Source organism: Aythya fuligula, chromosome 3 (genome assembly GCF_009819795.1).
Source record: "Aythya fuligula isolate bAytFul2 chromosome 3, bAytFul2.pri, whole genome shotgun sequence".
Lineage (NCBI taxonomy): Eukaryota > Metazoa > Chordata > Aves > Anseriformes > Anatidae > Aythya > Aythya fuligula.
This window is the reverse complement of record NC_045561.1, coordinates 34,636,821-34,656,058: the sequence shown is the minus strand read 5'-3', so window position 1 is coordinate 34,656,058 and position 19,238 is coordinate 34,636,821. Positions and strand designations below refer to the sequence as shown.

The window sequence follows — 19,238 nt, the reverse complement described above, 5'->3', positions numbered from 1 at the left end:
CACACCAAAAATGAAAACAAGGTTTAGTTGAACCCTTCTAAGATGGCCTGCCAAGTTTCACACAGGTTTGACTGCACATTCTTTGGATGCATCATCTTGTGTACCCTAACAAATCATAGGAGGATAAGCCCCTTTGCCTCTAGGCTAGATAGCAGGATCACACATTGTGCAGCAGGAATTTAGTAAGTCACTTGAAGTAGTTTGTTACTTAAACTGGTTATAGAAAGATTAAAAGTTAGCTCAGTTTCTGTAATGCTGCTAGAATGCAAAGAAAGACTGGAATAAGCACATTCATGGCTAAAGGAGTTGCTAAGGATTTCCTGGGAACCCAAATAAGCACGACCTCGATTTGTTATCAAACAATGCAAAGCCGATGCCTTTAGAACATTTCTTTAAACCTGGGACTAAAAATCTGTGTGGATCTTTGCCTGTACTATGGGAGGACTAGTTTAAATTCTCCTTGCTCCTCTTTACCTCCAAGGTTCAGCTCTATGAATCCACCCTACACCTTAGCTATTCCTTCTAAATCCCTTTGTGCACACACACACAAAGGAAAAAATAAAAATAAAAAAGAATGCACGTTTCACTGTTCTCCTCAGTTCATGGCTGCAGGAAGGCATAAGATGGATACCTTTCTCAAGGCATGGAGCTCTACTGACATCCTTAAGAAGCAGCTGAACAAAGGGTCCCTAAAACCTACTTTCAGATGGAACACCTGCTCTTATGACAAACATACAAGATAGTACAACCTTTATGCATCTTGGCCTGCTCTTATGAACAGATGAAAAAAATGAAATGCACAAAAATCACATTGTACCAATTAAGTACAATCCCTTACTAAATTCATTGGCAGAGCAATTTTTTCTAGGCCTGTCTGGATGAGGTCATTCCAAAAAGAAGGCATGCGCAGGAAAGTGGTGTGTGTCACGGACTTTGATTAATGACATAATTTAAAACAATGTTGGGATTTTCCTGTGCTCTTCCTAGTCCAAAGAGCAAACAGTAAGCTGCATTACTCAATAGGAAGCAAAACCAAGTACCTTCCCATTTCAGCTGACATCAGAAGCAGGAATCTAATGATGATTTTCACCTTCCTTCCAAAACACTTAGTCCCCTATTCTCCGGAAAAGACAGAAATCATGCAGAAGGGAGATAAAAGGAGAAATGGTGATAGTTATTTCTGGACAAACAGTCTCAGTATTAGGACCTGCTTGATGTGACCAGGGAACTATGTGTGTAAATGTCTGTACAAAAAAGAAAAAGAAGTGGGAGTTCAGCTGACAAGCTGAGCACCATAATCTTCATGCTGTTTGATGTTTGTGTATCTGTATGCCTGTAAACACAGATGTGTGTGTATGCACTCACATGTGCAAAGGCAAACCCAACTTATGCAAATAAACTACCTTCTTCCCCACTATATATGCATGCCATAACTAACTGCCATCTTATAAGCCTTGTGTGCTGCAAAGTAAGGTTTTGTTCTAGACTGAAAGGTGTAAAGTTAAGCATATTTGCCAATGTATTCTGGCTAACATACTTAAAAGCTCAAGTGTAAATAAAGTAGGGTGTGTTTTAATAGGTGCTAAACAAGCATATTAAAGCCTAACCTCACCTCAGACTCTCACTTGACCAGTTTAGCACACATTAAAAGGCACAGCACCTTTTAGTCTTTCAAGTTTTAGAGTGTTGATCAGAACATTTTAGCTAGCTCTAATAACGAACCCTTCATCCAAATACAGATGAAGCCTAAAAGGTAATGACCCACTGATGGATTCCAAGTGCCGTGGGGGAAAACTTCCCTGTGAGGCTTGATCCAGTGCAGGAAAGACAGAAAGATCATATGCTGTCGGTGTGCAGAAGGCAGGATGTTCCCACCCAGCTAACAGCCAAGGTTGCACTTCCCTAAAGAATCAGGGGACACATATAATCCTGACAACCACTGGACTGCTGAAAAATTCATCAAAATGGGTTTTGCTTGCTAGAAACATAAATGTTCATCTCCAGTATGAACTGGAATGCAACATGACTAAATCAGGCAAAAATAACAAGAGGTAAATCTGAGTTGAACAGAAGGAGAAAAGCAGACAGAAAAGGGAGTTAGTGCTGATGATTCAGACTAAAGGAGGTATTCTTTTGTGAGTCCAAAAAGTTATTTTTTTCCAGACCTTTGTAAGTTTTTACTTCTGCTGCACTTCTGAACCTCCATTTTTGGGCATTAAAAAAAAAGGGGGGGAGGAAAAAAAAGCTCTTCTCTCCTGCTTCTGTCCAACAGTTTGTCATCACACTTGTTTATAGTCATAAGTTCTTAGAAACCTAAAAGAAAATCTGTTTCCTTACAAGATGCAGATGTGGGGGTTTTGTTCTCTAAGGCTAGGGTTGTTGCTGCGTGCTGGGACATAACCTGGCTTTATTATTTCAGGGCAGCTCCTAAATACCAGAACAAAATGGATTTTCTCAGAGTGAGCCAACTAGCTGCCCAAGGATGCTTCTGTCACCTTTTCTCTAAGGGAAAAATGAACTTGAGTTTAGGAAGATCTGCTTCAGTTTTTGTTGGGGTTAGAACTACTAGACTGGAATACAGGCACAGACTAGTGCCATTACTCTGTGTTTAACACTAGAAGAGATGCAGTTCTACAGTAAAATGAAACCTAGAGCCACACATGCTTTTTTATTATTTTGGGTCCTCTAGATCGGAGAATTTAAGCAGAGGACCCTGCTGGTGAACTGTCAGAGACCCTCTGTACCCTACCCACCATAAACGGATTCCAGACAATCTATCCTGTGTAAATTTAGGTCTCTATTTTCTTCAGAGCTCTGATCAACAGAAGTGGCAAGGAAAACAGGATTAGATGTCCAAATTCAACTAGAAAGACTAGTATTTTGAAGGCTGGGGTATAGTACTGCTTATGAGAGGGATTTGATGGAGCTGAGGGCCTCTCTACTGCAACCTTTCCATCAAGAAGAAATTGGCTTGTTGATCAGGCATTGGCACGCAGCCCATTTGGCAGCTAACGAATTGAGTCGCTGGAAATTAGTTGAGACATAGGACTTAACTCAAAATTTGGCTTGGCTTAACTATTTTAAAAAAAAAGCCCCATAACCATCGCCAGTGATTTAGAAGAGAACACTTTATAGGGCAGCTCATAGATGCTTGTACTGAAGCTTGTTAGGGTTACTATAAACAGATGAAGCAACAGCCTGTTGTCAAGGGGACCCAGCAGAAGCAATATAGGTCTGGTCTGGAAAACCTTGCAATATTTTGAGCAAAAGACATTTATTTCTCTTCTCTTTTGCCTTGCTCTCAGAAAGGAGGCTGAGCTATCCTACTCAAAATGTCAGAGTACAACTACCAAATGGTGGCCACCAACGTATTTCAGCTAGACAGAACAGAGATGCCTGGCTGCTCTGGTTATGCTCAATGATATGAGAAAGCTATCACTTTCAGAGGAAACATCACACCAGTTCCAAATTAATGTAACAGAGTTGCTACATAATGTCTCAGTGGTACAGGTCTTTGGTTAAAAATCCCTGTAAATTTGTAGTGTGACTGTTGTCTTTAGCTTCCATTTTATCATTAAGTCGAGCTGCCTTTTACCATGTTCTCTACTTTTGAATAGTGATATGATCAAACTGTCACTTGTTCTCTTGGACTCTTTCTCAGCACAGGCTACTGTTTCTCCAGTTCCATGTTAAAAGCAGTTACTGTACCATGCATGACTAAAATTACCAAAGCCTGATGAATCCCTATGCTTCAGAATCTGTCTGTGCTTTTTTACAGCCCAGTGAAATAGGAGGTAAACTACCAAGGTTTAAGGTGATGTGCTCAACCTTGCACTTGCTGTGAGCTGAGAAGCTCCATGTAGTCAATGCTAGAAGCTCTGCTGATAATGAAGTAACTTAGCTAAGAGACTCCATTTACATATGTGAGCCCAAAGAGAAGATGTTGCCCACTGCAATACAGCTGCAGCTACAAATCTCCCACCACAAAGGGCTACAACACCTGAGGTGTGATTGCAACTGAATCTCAGCACAAGTTCCATTGTGCTGGAGACTTCCTCCTACCTTTTGTCTTCCTTATTCACTTATCTCTTAGTAATCACTCAGTATCTTGTCATTCGCGCATGAAGAAAGAGACCATAATGATGGCCTCTCTGTATTTGCTTTCTGGCTGCAGAGAGGCGATGTTCCAGCACTTTAAATTCCTAGAGCTCCCTCAGTCTCCTTCACATCTAGCTTTGTACAACAGAGGAGCAGGCTCAACTGCATGAAGCAAGGATGCTTGTCAGGGAGGACTCCTTCTCCAAGTGCTTTCTTAAAGGGCTTTTCTTTTGTTCCTGCCCAGAAGAAACATTAAACATCATGAAAAGAAGAGATGCACATAATCAGCACTTAGCTCTGCAAGGACTCACAAAAATATTTTCACTTCCACTCAGCCTAACTACAGTGCAAATTCTCTTGTGATTATTTTCTGTGGTCTTTTATTTATTTGTTCTGTTTACTTTTTTTTTTTTTTTTTAATTTTTAAATTCCAGAAGATCTGTGTGATTAGGCATTACTGAAGGCCTCTGAAACTATGACTTCAGCATAGTGTGGATGTAAGCACATTTGGTTTATTTTGGGCTTAATACAAAGACATTCAGAAACTTTTTGTTCAAGTTTCTGAATACTTCCCCAAATTGTATCAACTGAATATTTCCCCAAATTGTATCAACTATGGTTATTGCTTCAGCACAATGTCCTTCTAAGTGTTAAATGCAAAAGATTTCTATACTAGTTAATTTGCAGTTGCTCAGAGCATTGTTCCCAGAAAAACAAAGATGACCTTACCTTCAAACACACTGTACACAACAAAGACTCGTAACATTTCTGCATGCCACAGTTACACACAGAGCAGGAAGAATGCCAAACCAGGTAAAGTCAGATAGCTGCTTTGTGCCAAAAAAGCTCACATTACTAACGATAGGAAGCTTGAATTCAAAATTCATAGTAGAGGCTGAGATCTTGCCCATCATGAGTCAAATCACATAGGATGTTCAGGGGTCTATGAAGTCAGTAAGTTTGATCTTCACAGTCCTTACCTGTTTGCTCAGATCTGCCACATGTTTTTCACAACAGAATTTGTCTTTTATTTTCCTGAAGCTATATGCTTCAGCATTACTGTGCCCTTCCAGCTAGACAGGTTCAGAACAGGAACCGTAGGGCTCTCTGTGGATTGTAACTATGAACTATCAGAGAATGTTTGTGTGAGGTGAGACAAAGAGGTTTCTGTCCTTGCCACTCCTTCTTGTGCCCCATCTGACCATTGGGAGGCAGTGAGTTGTGATGAAAGATGAACAACATTACCTCATGGGCTGAGTCCGCAGAGCTGTCTTCAAGTCTTCAACTATTTTATTTTTCATTTCTGTTTCTTCTTCATCGAAAGCATACAGCGTCTGCATCTGTTCAGAAAAGGAGATGACAATCAGAAAAGCCTGAGCTGCCTGGAAGCTAAGAGACAGGCCAGGAATTATGAAAAACAACTATCCTATCAACCCACGGAGAAGTGCCTGCCGACCTCTCACCAGGAAAGCAGTGCCTCAGCTACAAAACTCGATCCAGATGAGGCTGCTCATGTGGACTGGCAGCAGCATAGAGCCTTGCCACACTGCCTAAAACTAGGGATCTCACATTACCCCCCAAAAATCATACTTGCCAGGATGCCCTCAGAAAACTACCTAATTTAGAACAGTGATCCACTGTGGTGATCTATGGATATATGAGGAAAAGTTTGTAGAGAGAGGCAAAATCTTATTAGACTGACTTGGCTGGAGGGATTTGAAGTTAAAAAATATATATATATACATACTATATATATATATATAAAAGAAAAAGAAGAAAAAGGAAAGACAACAGACTTCTGTGTTAGGTTTTAAAGCAGAAAAGCTTTTTCTTCAGTTGACTAGACAGCCTACAAGTACCCTGAATTGTAGTTTGTGTACCCAAAAGTTTGACTCTTCTCCTTTACCCTTTTTTTTCAACCTGGTTTAAGATATTAATTTTCTCTATACACTTTGTCCTTGCTAATTGCAAACATTTACTACAAAAAGCAAGAGCATCATAAAATCCTTGTCCCTGTGTTTTAACATGTAAACTGAAGCATTCAGAAAATAGAGCCTATATTTTCATGTTTTTTCCTATTGGGAGCTACCTCTGTCATTTTTCTCCCTGGTACGCAGCTTGCAGGAACTGAAGATTCTGTGGGTCACGGTAAATTAGGGTGAGAGGTGATGAGAGAAATACACACAAAATACAAGGTTCTGAAAATCAGACAAAGCCATTACGAAAAAAAGTGGTATAGCAGGAAATCAGGGCTTCAGATCTACACTTAGCACCACCACAACCTTGCAATATGAAGCAACTCTTCAGCACCCACCCATGTACCATTCGGGCTCACAACTTCAATGAGCGGCTTCATAAACAGTCAAGACACAATGCCGGAAATTCGAAGCCTATACTAATGTCTTCTTAGCCTCTTTAATTGTACAACAGAGATGATAAAAGCTTTTCTTATTGGAAGGAGTTCTGGGGGATATCGCTCAGTGGGATCTGGAAAGCAGTTCTGAACCCCCTCCCAAATGAATACCCCAATTAAACCAGTGTTATCTATCAAGGGTCAGATACTATACCTCTCTGTGGTGGAATCTGAGTACCTAAAGTTATGGCCCACTACTGTGAAATATAGAAGTCTTTATTTAAGTATTTAGCATGCCGAAAAGGAAACCTTCCTCTCACTGGAACTTCCTTTAACTCTCCCACCCTCCCACCCCACCACCTCACTTCCCTTGGAAACGCTCCCATGTTGCTTGCTTTTGCAAACCCCGTAGTGCCAACACATGTCAGATCCTGAGGGTGGTCATTTGGCTACGGGCCGTTGCTGTCTTATGCTGAACAGCTGGCATAAGAAGATGTGTTTAACTCTAGGGGTCCTCTCTCTGATCCTCGCTAAAGTCAAATTCACTCAGTAACAGAGCGAGCTATTTCCTGCCCTAATGGAATGACAGAGCGCTACTGATGGAAAATGAGCTGATGATGTTTTATCTTTTGCCAGCATCCCCCGACAGCCAGAAACATAAATTGAAATGCTTAAGCCAAGCCATATATGATTCCCCTCTTTGAAAAATAAACAGAAATCCTGAACAGGCATTATAGAATCTCAATGGCAGAATCCTGGGGTGTGATTTGGGGTTTGATTTGTATTTTCTTGGGTGACGGCCCATCTGGTCACCTTTCCCTTGGCCCATAAATGCTTCTTTGAAAGGCTCCCACTCCTGCAACAGCTTAATTTCTGCTCTGAGCCATTGTGGGGGGGAAGCAAATGGATGGCAGGAAGGTGCTCAACAGTATTTCGTTGAGAGTGAAAAAGGCCCACTTCCAAATGAAACAAATACAAATAATCCTGCCTTTACAACTGAGGGCGATTATAGAAAACCCCTTTTCTAAAGCTGCAGGCAGCCAAGAGCCCTTCATTTCTCACCCCTGTGCATGGCCAGGAACTCAAATCCTCATGCCCTCTCTAAAGACAGCCTCGTCGGTCATGCATTTACATTATGAAATAACTTTCTCGGCAAGAGTTATAGAAAACACAACTGTCCCTGGGAGACAGAGGGGAGGGAACTGTCGATATTTGAGGCTGGATTTCATTAATGTGGCTGGCTGATGCACTGCTTCCCTGAACTACAAACCGTACTCTAGTACTAACATCTGCTGGGCTGAGGATGCAGCTAGCTACTGTCAGTTAACCAAAACTGTTTCACCCAAGGAATAGGAAGCAAAACAGTGCCAGGTCCTCATCGGGTCCCTAAAAGGCAGTATACATATGAATCTGTTTCATAAGCATATTTTGCATATTTTAAATTTTCCAGATTAAGGGCATCACCCAGGAAAGCATGACATCTAGCTATCTGATTTGCCAAGTCAAAAAAAAAAAAAAAAAAAAGTATATGTGAAAAAATCATTCACACAGAACTGTACATGTAAAACTTCAGGTAGTCCAAGAAACTGCTTTTGAAAATCTTGATTTTATTCAAAGCATCAAGTAAATTCTCACACCTTATTCTAATAGCTAATCATTCCCCTAAACTACCAGGAAGGCAAATAGACCACCATAATGACAGCACATTAGGAAAGAGGCACCAATAATAATAATAAATATATCAACTAACAGCAGAAAGGAACTATATGATTGACCTAGTTTCATGCCGATCTCACACAAATGAAAAGAAAAATGAAGCAAACAGAGTAAGTAGTGAAAAAGCAACCAAGACATTCTGATTTATCACTATAGACCAAGTTCTTTCTTTAGGTCTTACCTAAATCATAACTATTATCACTACTGAAATCATTTCCAAACAAATAGAAGTGAAATTAAAGTTTAATAATAAATTATTGTATTGCATGCCTCTTATGACATATCTGGACAACACTATTTTAAAACATTTCTTTAAAGAAAAGAGGTCAGTTGAAATTCAAGGTGCACCACATCTCTAGCTATATTGAGGCCAAACTAAGAGAGTAAACTACAAATCATAAACTATGAATAAACTACGAATAGATGTATTACAAAAACAAACAAACAAACAAAAAAAACTTTCAGGCAAATAATTTTAAAGTAACACGGATGCCACCTAACCCAGAAAGAGAAGAGTTATCGTCCTCTTGCTAAATTCTGGTGAATGGGCATCCACCCACCTCATACTCTCATCTGAGCAATCTCTCCAGAAAAACACTGTTCACATGAAAATCTCTCTCTGGAAATGCAGGTACAGCCAAGCTCATCAACGCACTGCTGTGCTGTCAGAACTTTTCCTTTCCAGTAAAATGAAGGCTGTGTTTATTTGTGCTGCCAAGCAGGTAGTATCATGGAGTGATGAGGGCAAGAGGAGCACAGGGAAGTTTCTTGTGATATAAACAGGGCAGCTGCTGCATTTTTAAGAAAAGTTCTGTCTGTTGATGAATCAGCAGAAGATAGCAATGACCTTGATAATGGAAACGATCTCTGACTGTGGGCCTGCAACCTGCCTGCAGTCACCAGCCTTATTGACATCATGATGTCAACAGCAGCATGTTGACATTAGAGGACTGGGCAAATTTGGAGGCTCCTCTTTCTAACTTAGATATCATTAGCAACCATGCCTTTCTCTTAGGGGTGGGTCTAGAAGACATTCTACCAAGGATCTTCTTGAGACTTTCCTCCCAGTCCTGAAGGATGGGACATTCCCTCCACAGGAATTGCGTACTGCGAGTTAGTAAAGAGATTCGGTTTTACTGTTATACACTCTCATGAGAATTAGGATTAAAAACTACTAACATTTAAAAAGTCACGGTAACAGAAACAATTGTGGGAACAGACTTGCGCCTAAAATGCATGGCTTTTTGAACTACTGTGAAAATGCTTCCCAACATAGTGGTCTAGGGTTACAAGTAGGGAATGTCAAACATGTCAGGAATCACCACATTGCTCTCAAGCATAATCTATGAGGGACAGATATGATTGGTAACGCTGCAGCAGATCTTCTGAGAAAATGATCCCTGAGTGCAGGGGCCTTGGCCTCCTGAAATCCACAAAAAGATACCTAATGATATCCATGGGATGCCATTTTCATTTTATCAGCGGGTAGGAAGAACTATTTTGCCAAGCTAGTATTTAGAACAGAACCTCATATTTAAAGAAAATTATATCAAAAAAGACGTGAAAGCTGCATGTAAAATGATTCTTATGTACTTACTTCACAGAAGATGCAAAGATTAAATTTTATTTTTAAAAAAACAGGACTTAAAGCATTTTAAACTAACACTTCTGTGATTATTGCTACCATTTCAACTCTAATACTTCTTGCCATATTTCTAATTAAAATACAGCAATACCTGATAGTGCCCAGGAGACGCAAACTGAAGTAGACTAGACAGTGTCAGGAAGCAACATGAAACATGCTTTTCTTTCACCACTTCTTAGCCAACTGTACTTGGATGAAGTTAAAAAAAATTACAAAAAAACCCTCCATCACTAAATTTAGGACTGAAATTATAAGGGACCCAAAATAACCATTTGGAAGTTAAGAATCTCAGAGGTCTAAATAATAATGAAGAGAACATGTCTTTTAAAGCGTGTTGGAGCTGGTTCTCAGCTCTGTTACTCCAGTTTTCCGCTGATATGATTCCAGTGAAATCAAGTCAACTAAGTTTCACCTGCCTAAAACTGAAGCAATTAAGTGGAAAATCAGATGCAGGGGTTTAACCCCACTGTATCTTCTTAATACTTCAAATATAAGAGTAAATTATGAGGCTTGAAGCCAAGTAAAAGGTTATCAGTCATTCAATGCTGAGCCATGCAAACAATGTTACCAGGGCTGGTGTTTATTGGCGCTCTTAAAATGTGTTTAAAATTAGAAACATGGGCCAAAATATAGTCTCATTCCATGGAAGTGCTCCAGTTTTGCAACAGTGACATACATATACTCTCTCCAGATTTACGTCAAGATCATTTAAAGACTGGTCCAAAAGCCACTGAAATCAATGGAAAAAACTCAGTAGATTCAAAAGGCCTTGGATCAAGTCCTACCAGAAGTATTTGGCTCAGTGACTTTGCAAGGTTTCATACCTATTTTTTCCTTAATAGCCCTTGTAGAGTGAATTTGTTCAATCAGGAAATCAAAGCACAATGCCATGCCAGCACAAAATCTCAACCTCTTTTTTTTCAAAACCAGCCTATAGTCTTTCTGTTCCATTACTCTGCTGCCAAAAAATCTGGCGTGAAGGAAGGTGATCATTTTGGTTATTCATGACTCAGAGTAGAAAGCAGCTTTTATTTTATCCTATTACAATGGGTTATAGTGGCTTGTAAAGTCTTCTTTTTTCTTTTTTAACTGAGCAAGACATATTTCACTACGAGAAATATATCAGTATTGACATATTAAGTATCCATTAAGGCATTATTTTTATGAAATTATTTTATGCCTCATAACCATGACAGAAAAGGTGCAGAGAAGCCTTCAGAAATCAAACATAAAAGTATAAGTAAACAAGCAAAGTGTGCTACCTTGGATGCTAGGAAATGAATACTATCTACCACTGCACACATGCAAAAAAAAAAAAAAAAAAAAAAAAAAAAAGCTGAGTAGACCCTGCACATAAATAACTGAAGGCAAAAATTGACTATAAAATTAGTAACAAGATCAAATTCCAAAATGTAAGGTCTACCATATCACACGATATCAGTGAATACACTACGTGCAGGTGTTCTACTTGTGCTGGTGGCCAGATCTACAGCATGCTTCAGAGGAAGGCACACCTTCCTCAGCTATTGAACAAGGACAGTTAAAGACAGTTTACCACAAATAACATGCCTTATATCTGATGTCTAAGGTGTTACAGACTTATGTTTCTGTGTTTACCTGCTTTTATATAAGCGGCTATTACCGTATGTGAAGAACTACTTTTATTTTTTTATTTTTTTTAACTAAACTATTAATCCCAGTGTTATTTTTTAGATTAGGTAGAAATAAATTTAAAACCCTCTATCATTGAAGTAAAAACTGGAAAATGCCTGGTGTTATCTAGTCTTTTCTTCTGCTAAAGCAGGGCCCTTTCTTAAGACATATGCTATTTTTTCAAAAGTCCTGTTTCAAACAAGTCATGCACTTGGGCTAACATCCTTCCTTTGGGTTTTCTTCCTAAAAAAAAACAGATCTCTATGAAAGGAAACCTTCCCTGCTGTGCAGAAAAGGTAACTTACTGCTGCCATGGAATTGATGCGGTCAATGTAGTAGTCTGGCCAGCTGGTGGCAAGCTTATTGGGATCTTCTTGTTCCTGAAACAAAAAGTTAAATAAGGTTACACAAGAAGTCTTTGTAGGATGAAGTGCCACTGTAGAACCACCTGGGATTTTTCACTGCACTGTTCTTTACTGTAGTATCTCCTCCCCACATTCTTATATAAACACCACAAGCCTATGTCCATTATTACAAACATTTCTGAAAGTGTAATACTAGCACTGTCACCTTGGTGTGTCAGAGAAAAAAAGACTTCCCTTCAGCTAAGATTATTAAACAAAGAATTACAAAGTTTGTTGGAGACATGATTATCTTTGGCATCTAAGTGGCAAACCTTAACCCCTTAAACATACTGACAACGTTTCCAAGTAGAAGGATAGCACATTTATAGATAACAGGTTTACATTTTGTAGCTGTATACTGACATATCTTTGAAATTATTCTGCCTCACTGCTGCTGAAATGATGGTAGGATTCACCAATAAAGGCATTTAATATCTGCTATGGAGGAAAAAAAAAAAAAAAAAAAAAAAAAAAAAGAGTTAAGAAATATAAAATGAAACCAAAGGGGTGCCTCATTTTGACTTGAAAAATAACAAAAGTTATTTAAAACCTCAAAACACCTGAAGGAACATCCCTTCAATTACAGTAGGAATTAAGAACAGAATCACCTTTCTCAAACGAAGCAATAGGTTTTGCTGTTTTTCCCTTATTCCCATTCCTGACCATTGTCAGAGCAATCTGATAAACCCAAATCCATGACAAATGACACATTACAGAAATCATAGAATCATAGAATATCCTGAGTTGGAAGGAACCCACAAAGATCATAAGGTCCAACACGGGGATCCACACGGTATCACCCAAAAATTAAACCCTATGTCTGAGACCATTGTCCTGAGAGTGTTCTTGAATTCCAGCATGCTTTCTGCTGTGACCACTTTCCTGGGGAGACTGTTCCAGTATCCAACCACCCTCCCAGTGAAGAACCTTTTCCTAAAATCCATCCTGACCCTCCCCTGTGACAGCTCCATGCCGTTCCCTTGGGTCCTGTCACTGTCCCAGAGAGCAGAGCTCAGCACCTGCCCCTCTGCTCCCCTCGTGAGGGAGCTGCAGGCCACCATGAGGCCTCCCCTCAGCCTGCTCTGCTCTTGGCTGAACAAACCAAGGGACCTCAGCCACTCTTGATGTGTCTTCCCCTCTAGAACCTTCATCATCTTTGTAGCCCTCCTTTGGACACTCCCTAATAGTTCTATGTCCTTCTTATATTATGGCATCCAAAACTGCACACAGTACTCAAGGTGGGGCCACACCAGTGCAGAACAGAAGAGAACAATCCCTTCCCTCAACCGGCTAGCACTACTGTGTCTGATGCGCCCCAAAATACGGTTGGCCTTTTGGCTGCTAGGACGCACTGATGACTTATATTCAACTTGCCATCAGCCAGAACCCCCGCATCCTTCTCTGTGGGGCTGCTCTTCAGGGTCTCAACTTCCAGTCTGTAATCCAGGATTACTCTGTCCCAGGTGCAGAATCCAGCTCTTGCTCTTGTTCAGCTTCATGTGGTTGGTGATTGCCCAACCCTCTAATTTGCCAAGATCTCTCTGCAAGGCATTTCTGCACCTGAGGGATTCAACAGCTCCTCACAATTTAGCATCATCTACAAACTCAGTATACCTTTGAAGTCCTGCATCCCAGTCATTTATAAAAACATTAAAGAGAACAGGTCCTAAAACAGAACCCTGCGGAACTCCACTACTGACTGGCCACCAGCCTGATGTAACCCCATTTACTATAACCCTATAAGGCTGACCCATCAGGCAAATATTCATCCATCACATCACGTTTTTGTTTAGCTGTGTGCTGGACATTTTGTCCAGAAGGATACTGTGAGAAACAGTATCGAAAGCTTTACTGAAATCCAAAAAGATTACATCAATTGGCTTCCCTTGGTTAACTAGATGGGTGACCTTGTCACAAAAGGTTATTAACTTCATTAAAGAGGACCTTCCCCTCATGAGCTCATGTTGGCTGTTACCAATGACTGCATTGTCTTCTACGTGTTTTTTAATAACTCCCAAAGTAATCTTCTCCATAATTTTACCAGGCACTGCAGTGAAATCAACAGGCCTGTAATTACCAGGGTCTTCCTTCTTTCCCTTCTTGAAAATTGGAACAACATTTGCCAGCTTCCAGTCAACTAGGACCTCTCCAGATTCCCAAGACTGTTGAAAAATTGAGAGAGAGATCACGATAGCATCTGACAGGTCTTTCAGTACCCTGGATTAAATTCAATCAGGCCCCATATGCAACCAGCTGGAGCAGCAAATCCTGCACAAGTTTGGGGTTGCTTGGAGTTTATCATTACCACAGTCATGGTCCTCCAACTCAGAGCTCTGGGGGATTCAGAGTCCATTACTGGTGTTGAAGACAGAGGTGAAGAAAGCATTAAACGTCTCTACTTTGTCTATGTCCCTATTTGTGAGGTGACCATCCTCATCAAGTAATGGACCAATGTTATCTCGAGTCCTCCTTTTGCTCTTAACATACATTTAAAAAAAAAAAAAAAAAACTTTACATTGTTCCCCACAATACTAGCCAGCTTCAACTCTAATGGAGTTTGGGGTGCATGAATTTTCTTCCTACAATGGATAATAGCATCTTTGTAGTACTCCCATGTTGCCTGACCACATTTCCAGTGGCCACACAATTTCTTTTTCCACATTTTCTTTTTTTAATCTCTAGAAGAAGATCCCTGCTCAGCCAAGCTGACCTTCTGCCTCACCTGGTTGATTTCCAGCATTTCGGAATTGCCTGTTGCTGTGCACTTAAGAGGTGGTACCTAAAAAGTGACCAGCACTGATGAACCCCAATACCTTCAAAAGCAGTTTTCCAGGGGTCCTTACTAACTAGTTCCCTGAGCAGCCTGAAGTCTACTCTCCCCATATCCAGGGTTGAAGTTTTGGTGCCAGTTTTCCTCCTGTCACCAAAGATTTTAAACTGGACTACTTCATGGTCATTGTGACCAAGACAGCCACCAATTGCCACTTCACCCATGAGACTCTCTGTTTACAAGTAACAAACCTAGGAGGGCACCTTTCCTAGTAAGCTCCCTTAGTACGTGTATCAAGATGTTATCATCAAGGTGTTTTAGGAATCTCCTGGATCTGCTTGTATCAGCTGTGAAGTATGCCCAGTTAACGTCTGGCAAGGTGATGTCCACCCATGAGGACAAGGGGAGCTGATCTAGAGGTATCTCAGTCCTTAAAGAGTAAGTCAATTGGTGTTGTCATCCTGGCAGGGTGGCCTATAGTAGACTCCCACAACAATATCCACTTTATTTGCTTGTCCTTTAACCCTTACCCAGAGGGTCTCAACCATGTCATTGCCAGCTGCAAGCTTGTTACAGAAATACGCAACTCCCTTCCAGTAGATAGTTAGAATCACCGCTCCATGTGTTATTGATACACTGCCTTTCAGTGCCTGATTTCCCTGTAGCATACATAGTGGCAGTAACACACCTGACAATCATTTTGCACTCAGCAGACTATAACCTCCCATGCAAAAGTCAAAATAGGACCTTGATGATGGAAAAATAAATCAAAGCTTGCATTTGGTAAATACACCATAATTTTTAGAAGATAATCTTATCAACCACAAAGAGAACAATTGAAATGGGGATCTAATCTAGAGGTAGTGAAGTAAAAGTCATTCTGTAGGGAACCAGGTTAAGCCACCAATAGGAAGTGCAAGGCCTGCTCATATGCTCTTCTGAAGTTTTCTCTCTGCATAGAATTATAAAAGTGCAAATAACAGCTGTAATTTTTGAAGAGTATAAGCAACAAGAAGATAGGAACAGGAAGCCCAGGGAAGTGGTGAGTCATCATCCTTGGGGGTGTTCAAGGAAAGGTTGGACCTGGTGCTTAGGGACATGGGTTAGTGGGGGACATTGGTAGTAGGGTGATGGTTGGACCAGATGATCTTGAAGGTCTTTTCCAACCTTATTGATTCTGTGATTGTTGAAATAGGGAATACGTACATTACTTATACTCCTTGTGCCTCCATTCCAAGCTCCAAGAAACAAATACAGACAAATTAAGGACTTCTGAATCCATCCTTTATGTCTGAAAATAAACTACAATACTTTTCTCCCTAGAATTTTTTAAAGGGGAAAAAATATTAAATCCAGAATGCCACAACTAATTTTTCTAGATATCTAGTATAGACATGTGACCTCAAGAACATCAGGAAAGATACACGAAAATATTCAGAATCCTGGATGCTCTCCTACCAGCACCAAACCATTAGAAATTTCACAAACAGAACTACAGATGCGAATACTCTGATCCCCTAAATTTTATCTGATATTTGGATAGATTGGCAAATGAATAAGGTCCTTGGTGAATCCTGCTTTTGACCGTTCTCCGTCCACTACAAATTGGTGTGAACTTTTAGCCCATAAGGATGGTATAGTTTTTGGTTTAGTAGAACTAGGATAAAATTGGTTTCAGTGGAACACAGCAAGTGTAAGATTTTTTTATTTTTTTTTTTTCTTTTCTGAAGCTCAGACTGAAGCTGTATATTGGTGAGGTTAAAATTTTGATCAGATAATCCTCTTGGCAGTCCTTGCTTCTAAAGTTGTTTTGGTCCAGAAGCAGATCCTACATAGCAAACAGAAAAGCCTATCTAACTTTAGTGACCCCCTCATACTGTCTGTTCAGACCACAATTTTACAGATGTCAGTGTGTTTTGTTTCACTAGAATAAATGTGATTATATATTTAAAACTGGTACTCTATTTCCATTATGAAGCACCACAAAACTACTTATACTTTCACTGGACATACAGATTTTTATCCAGTCCCCTTAAGACATTAGGTGTCGCAGTGTTATTTATAAGTCACCTGGCAGCATTTTCACAAAGACACCAGATCACACCTGTAGCATTAGGGCCATTGAGAAAATTTCATTGCCCAAAATTATGATGAGTGCTGCCGATGGTAAGAAATTGTTGTACCATGTCTCCTCACAGAGAAGGCAGGATAAACCAAAAATGCACAGCAATTCTTTTTTTTTATTATTATTTTATTTTATTTTTGTGTATATTTGATGTGTTTTCAGGAAGGAAGAAGTAGGGAATGGGGGGAAGGTGTGCAATGACAGAGTGGTGTTTATTGCGTTTGGTATTTTTTTTTTGTATTCTTTAATGTCTTCAGGATTTTGATCCTCCAACGAAACCTCAGAAACTTCAGACAACTTGATGATGATGGCATAACCCTTCCTTGCTCCAGGAGATTTAGAAAAAAGAAGGAAAAAAAAAAAAAAAAGAGGTCCCAACATACAAAGCCACATAGGCATCAAAAGCTGGAAACAATAACCCATCTGTGTAAGGGAAAACATCAGCTGAAGGAATCTATTAAAGCAAAGCCTTCTTTTAGCTCCTTGAATAATGTAAATATTACATTAAAAAACAGACGTCAGCTTGTGGACTTTATAAGGGGCTATATCATTCTTCACTGGAGTAACAACTATGTAACTGCTGTGAAAACAGGATCCTGATACGATACAAGCCTGTAATATAGCCAAGGTATTATACAGGCTTTGACACTAATTTGGACAGGCTCCATCCCTTGGTGGAAAGTGGAACTTTTGACTTCATCCAAAATAGGATTTAATGGAGTAGGGCAAGGATTTGGACCATCTGAACCAATCAAATGAAACAAAATACAACAAAGTATTGTCTGCACAGCTAAGCTTATCCTGAAAATCTTTTTGAGAATCCTGGGAGACTGGATGCATTGGGCAAGCCATTCTCTAGAGAGCAGAAACCTTTGGTGACTGCCATATCAGCAGAACAAGCACTTGCAATACAAAAACTGCCATCATAACAGACATAATCTAGAAGTACCAAACACAAGAACTGCAGAAGCCATGTGCAAATGCCAAATATTTTGTATTAGTGGATCGTGAAAACGAAAGCCACTGCATATATGATGAGTGCTTCTTTCAAGATGTCTTTTTTCTTAAAAGAAACAACACAGGGAAAGTCTGGACAAAACTGCCTGCACTGATGCTCTTCTGGGGCAAGCACCGGGTTTCAGTTTCCAGTGAAGATGCATTGGTATCTCACACTGCACCAAAAGGACCCCAAACAATGTCAAGCAGCCCTCTAGAGCATTTCCTGAAAACCTGACCACGTGCAGGCATTAAGAAATATATCCATAAAATCAGAAGCAGTACAAGGCTTCCTTCCTGCAGATGGAGGAAAGGAGAGAGTGACATGACAATTAAAACTCATCCAGGAAATCACTAGCAGAGTTAGAAACCAGCACTGACCTGACATTGAATCCAGAGTTCTCCTGTTTCCACCATATAGATTGTTTTTATGCAATGTTGACAAATCCCAGCTCCATGGGACCAGTGGGTGCTTGGCATCCTTGGGTGTCCAACCATGGCATGGACTTTGCTACTACCTGTACACACAATCCTGTGGGAAATTGCCAGGGCTGAGGATTCATGAAGCTTTCTAACATACAAACTGAAATAACACTTCCTCCTGGAACTGTTGCATCAAGACATACACTACATATAATGGATGCCATGTGATAATCATGGGTTATGATTATTATAGGGATGATATCTATTCACTGGAAACATAACTTTCTCCTCAAAACCATCTGCAAGCAGCTGACCTTACTGTTTTGCACTGTTGAGAACAAAACAGGAAAAAGCCATGTATCTGGTGCTGAAAAATGGAAGTTTAAAACCTGTTGCTGGCAAGGAACCATGATATTATCACTGAGTTCCTCTCTACATCAGTGAAAACAGCATGCAAGCACAGACGAAGAATATGAAATGAGGCTACTGTAATAAAAATTCCTGTTCCAGCTTGTATACTATATTCTGTCCAGAGACTGTACGCCTAAATTTATACTTGGGTCACAAAGAATTGAATTTGCCTGCAGAACTCACATTAAGGTTAATGCAGTTCTTCCTCTCAGCAGCCTGCATGCACCATTCTAGCACCTCTTAGAACTGAGAAACAGGTTATGTGGTGTAAAGAGTAGAGTAGAGTAGAGTAGAGTAGAGTAGAGTAGAGTAGAGTAGTTGGAAGGGACCTATAAAGACCATGGGGTCAGCATCATCACATACAGTTCAGAAGATATAAATCATACAAGTCAATATAAGAAACTATTATATTTTAAGAAAAAAATGAAATATGTTATTTGTTTGTCATAATGAGTATGTCCCTTTAGCTTTTTTTTTTTTTTTTACATAATTCTTATTAAAAGGCAATGGAAATTAGGATCTTGGTTATGAATAAGTGGGGATTTTGCAGATTTTGCAGATTTTTTTTTTTTTTTTTAACTCCAGTTCATTGAAACTTCTAATGTTCTAATGTGACTTACATCAACTGATGAGAAAGCTTTGCC

At 39.9% G+C, this 19,238-nt stretch overlaps 1 protein-coding gene across 7 annotated transcripts in view; it reads right to left on the bottom strand.

Moving 5' to 3' along the window:
* The window catches only part of DAAM2 (dishevelled associated activator of morphogenesis 2), a 190,849-nt gene that overhangs the window by 63,388 nt on the left and 108,223 nt on the right, over nucleotides 1–19,238 (bottom strand). For all 7 annotated transcript variants that reach the window (XM_032185840.1, XM_032185843.1, XM_032185845.1 and 4 more), the window contains 2 exons: nucleotides 11,771–11,845; nucleotides 5,344–5,438 (listed from right to left, as the gene is read on the bottom strand). In XM_032185840.1, the coding sequence (XP_032041731.1) occupies nucleotides 5,344–5,438; nucleotides 11,771–11,845 (170 nt within the window). The remainder of the gene's footprint in view (nucleotides 1–5,343; nucleotides 5,439–11,770; nucleotides 11,846–19,238) is intronic.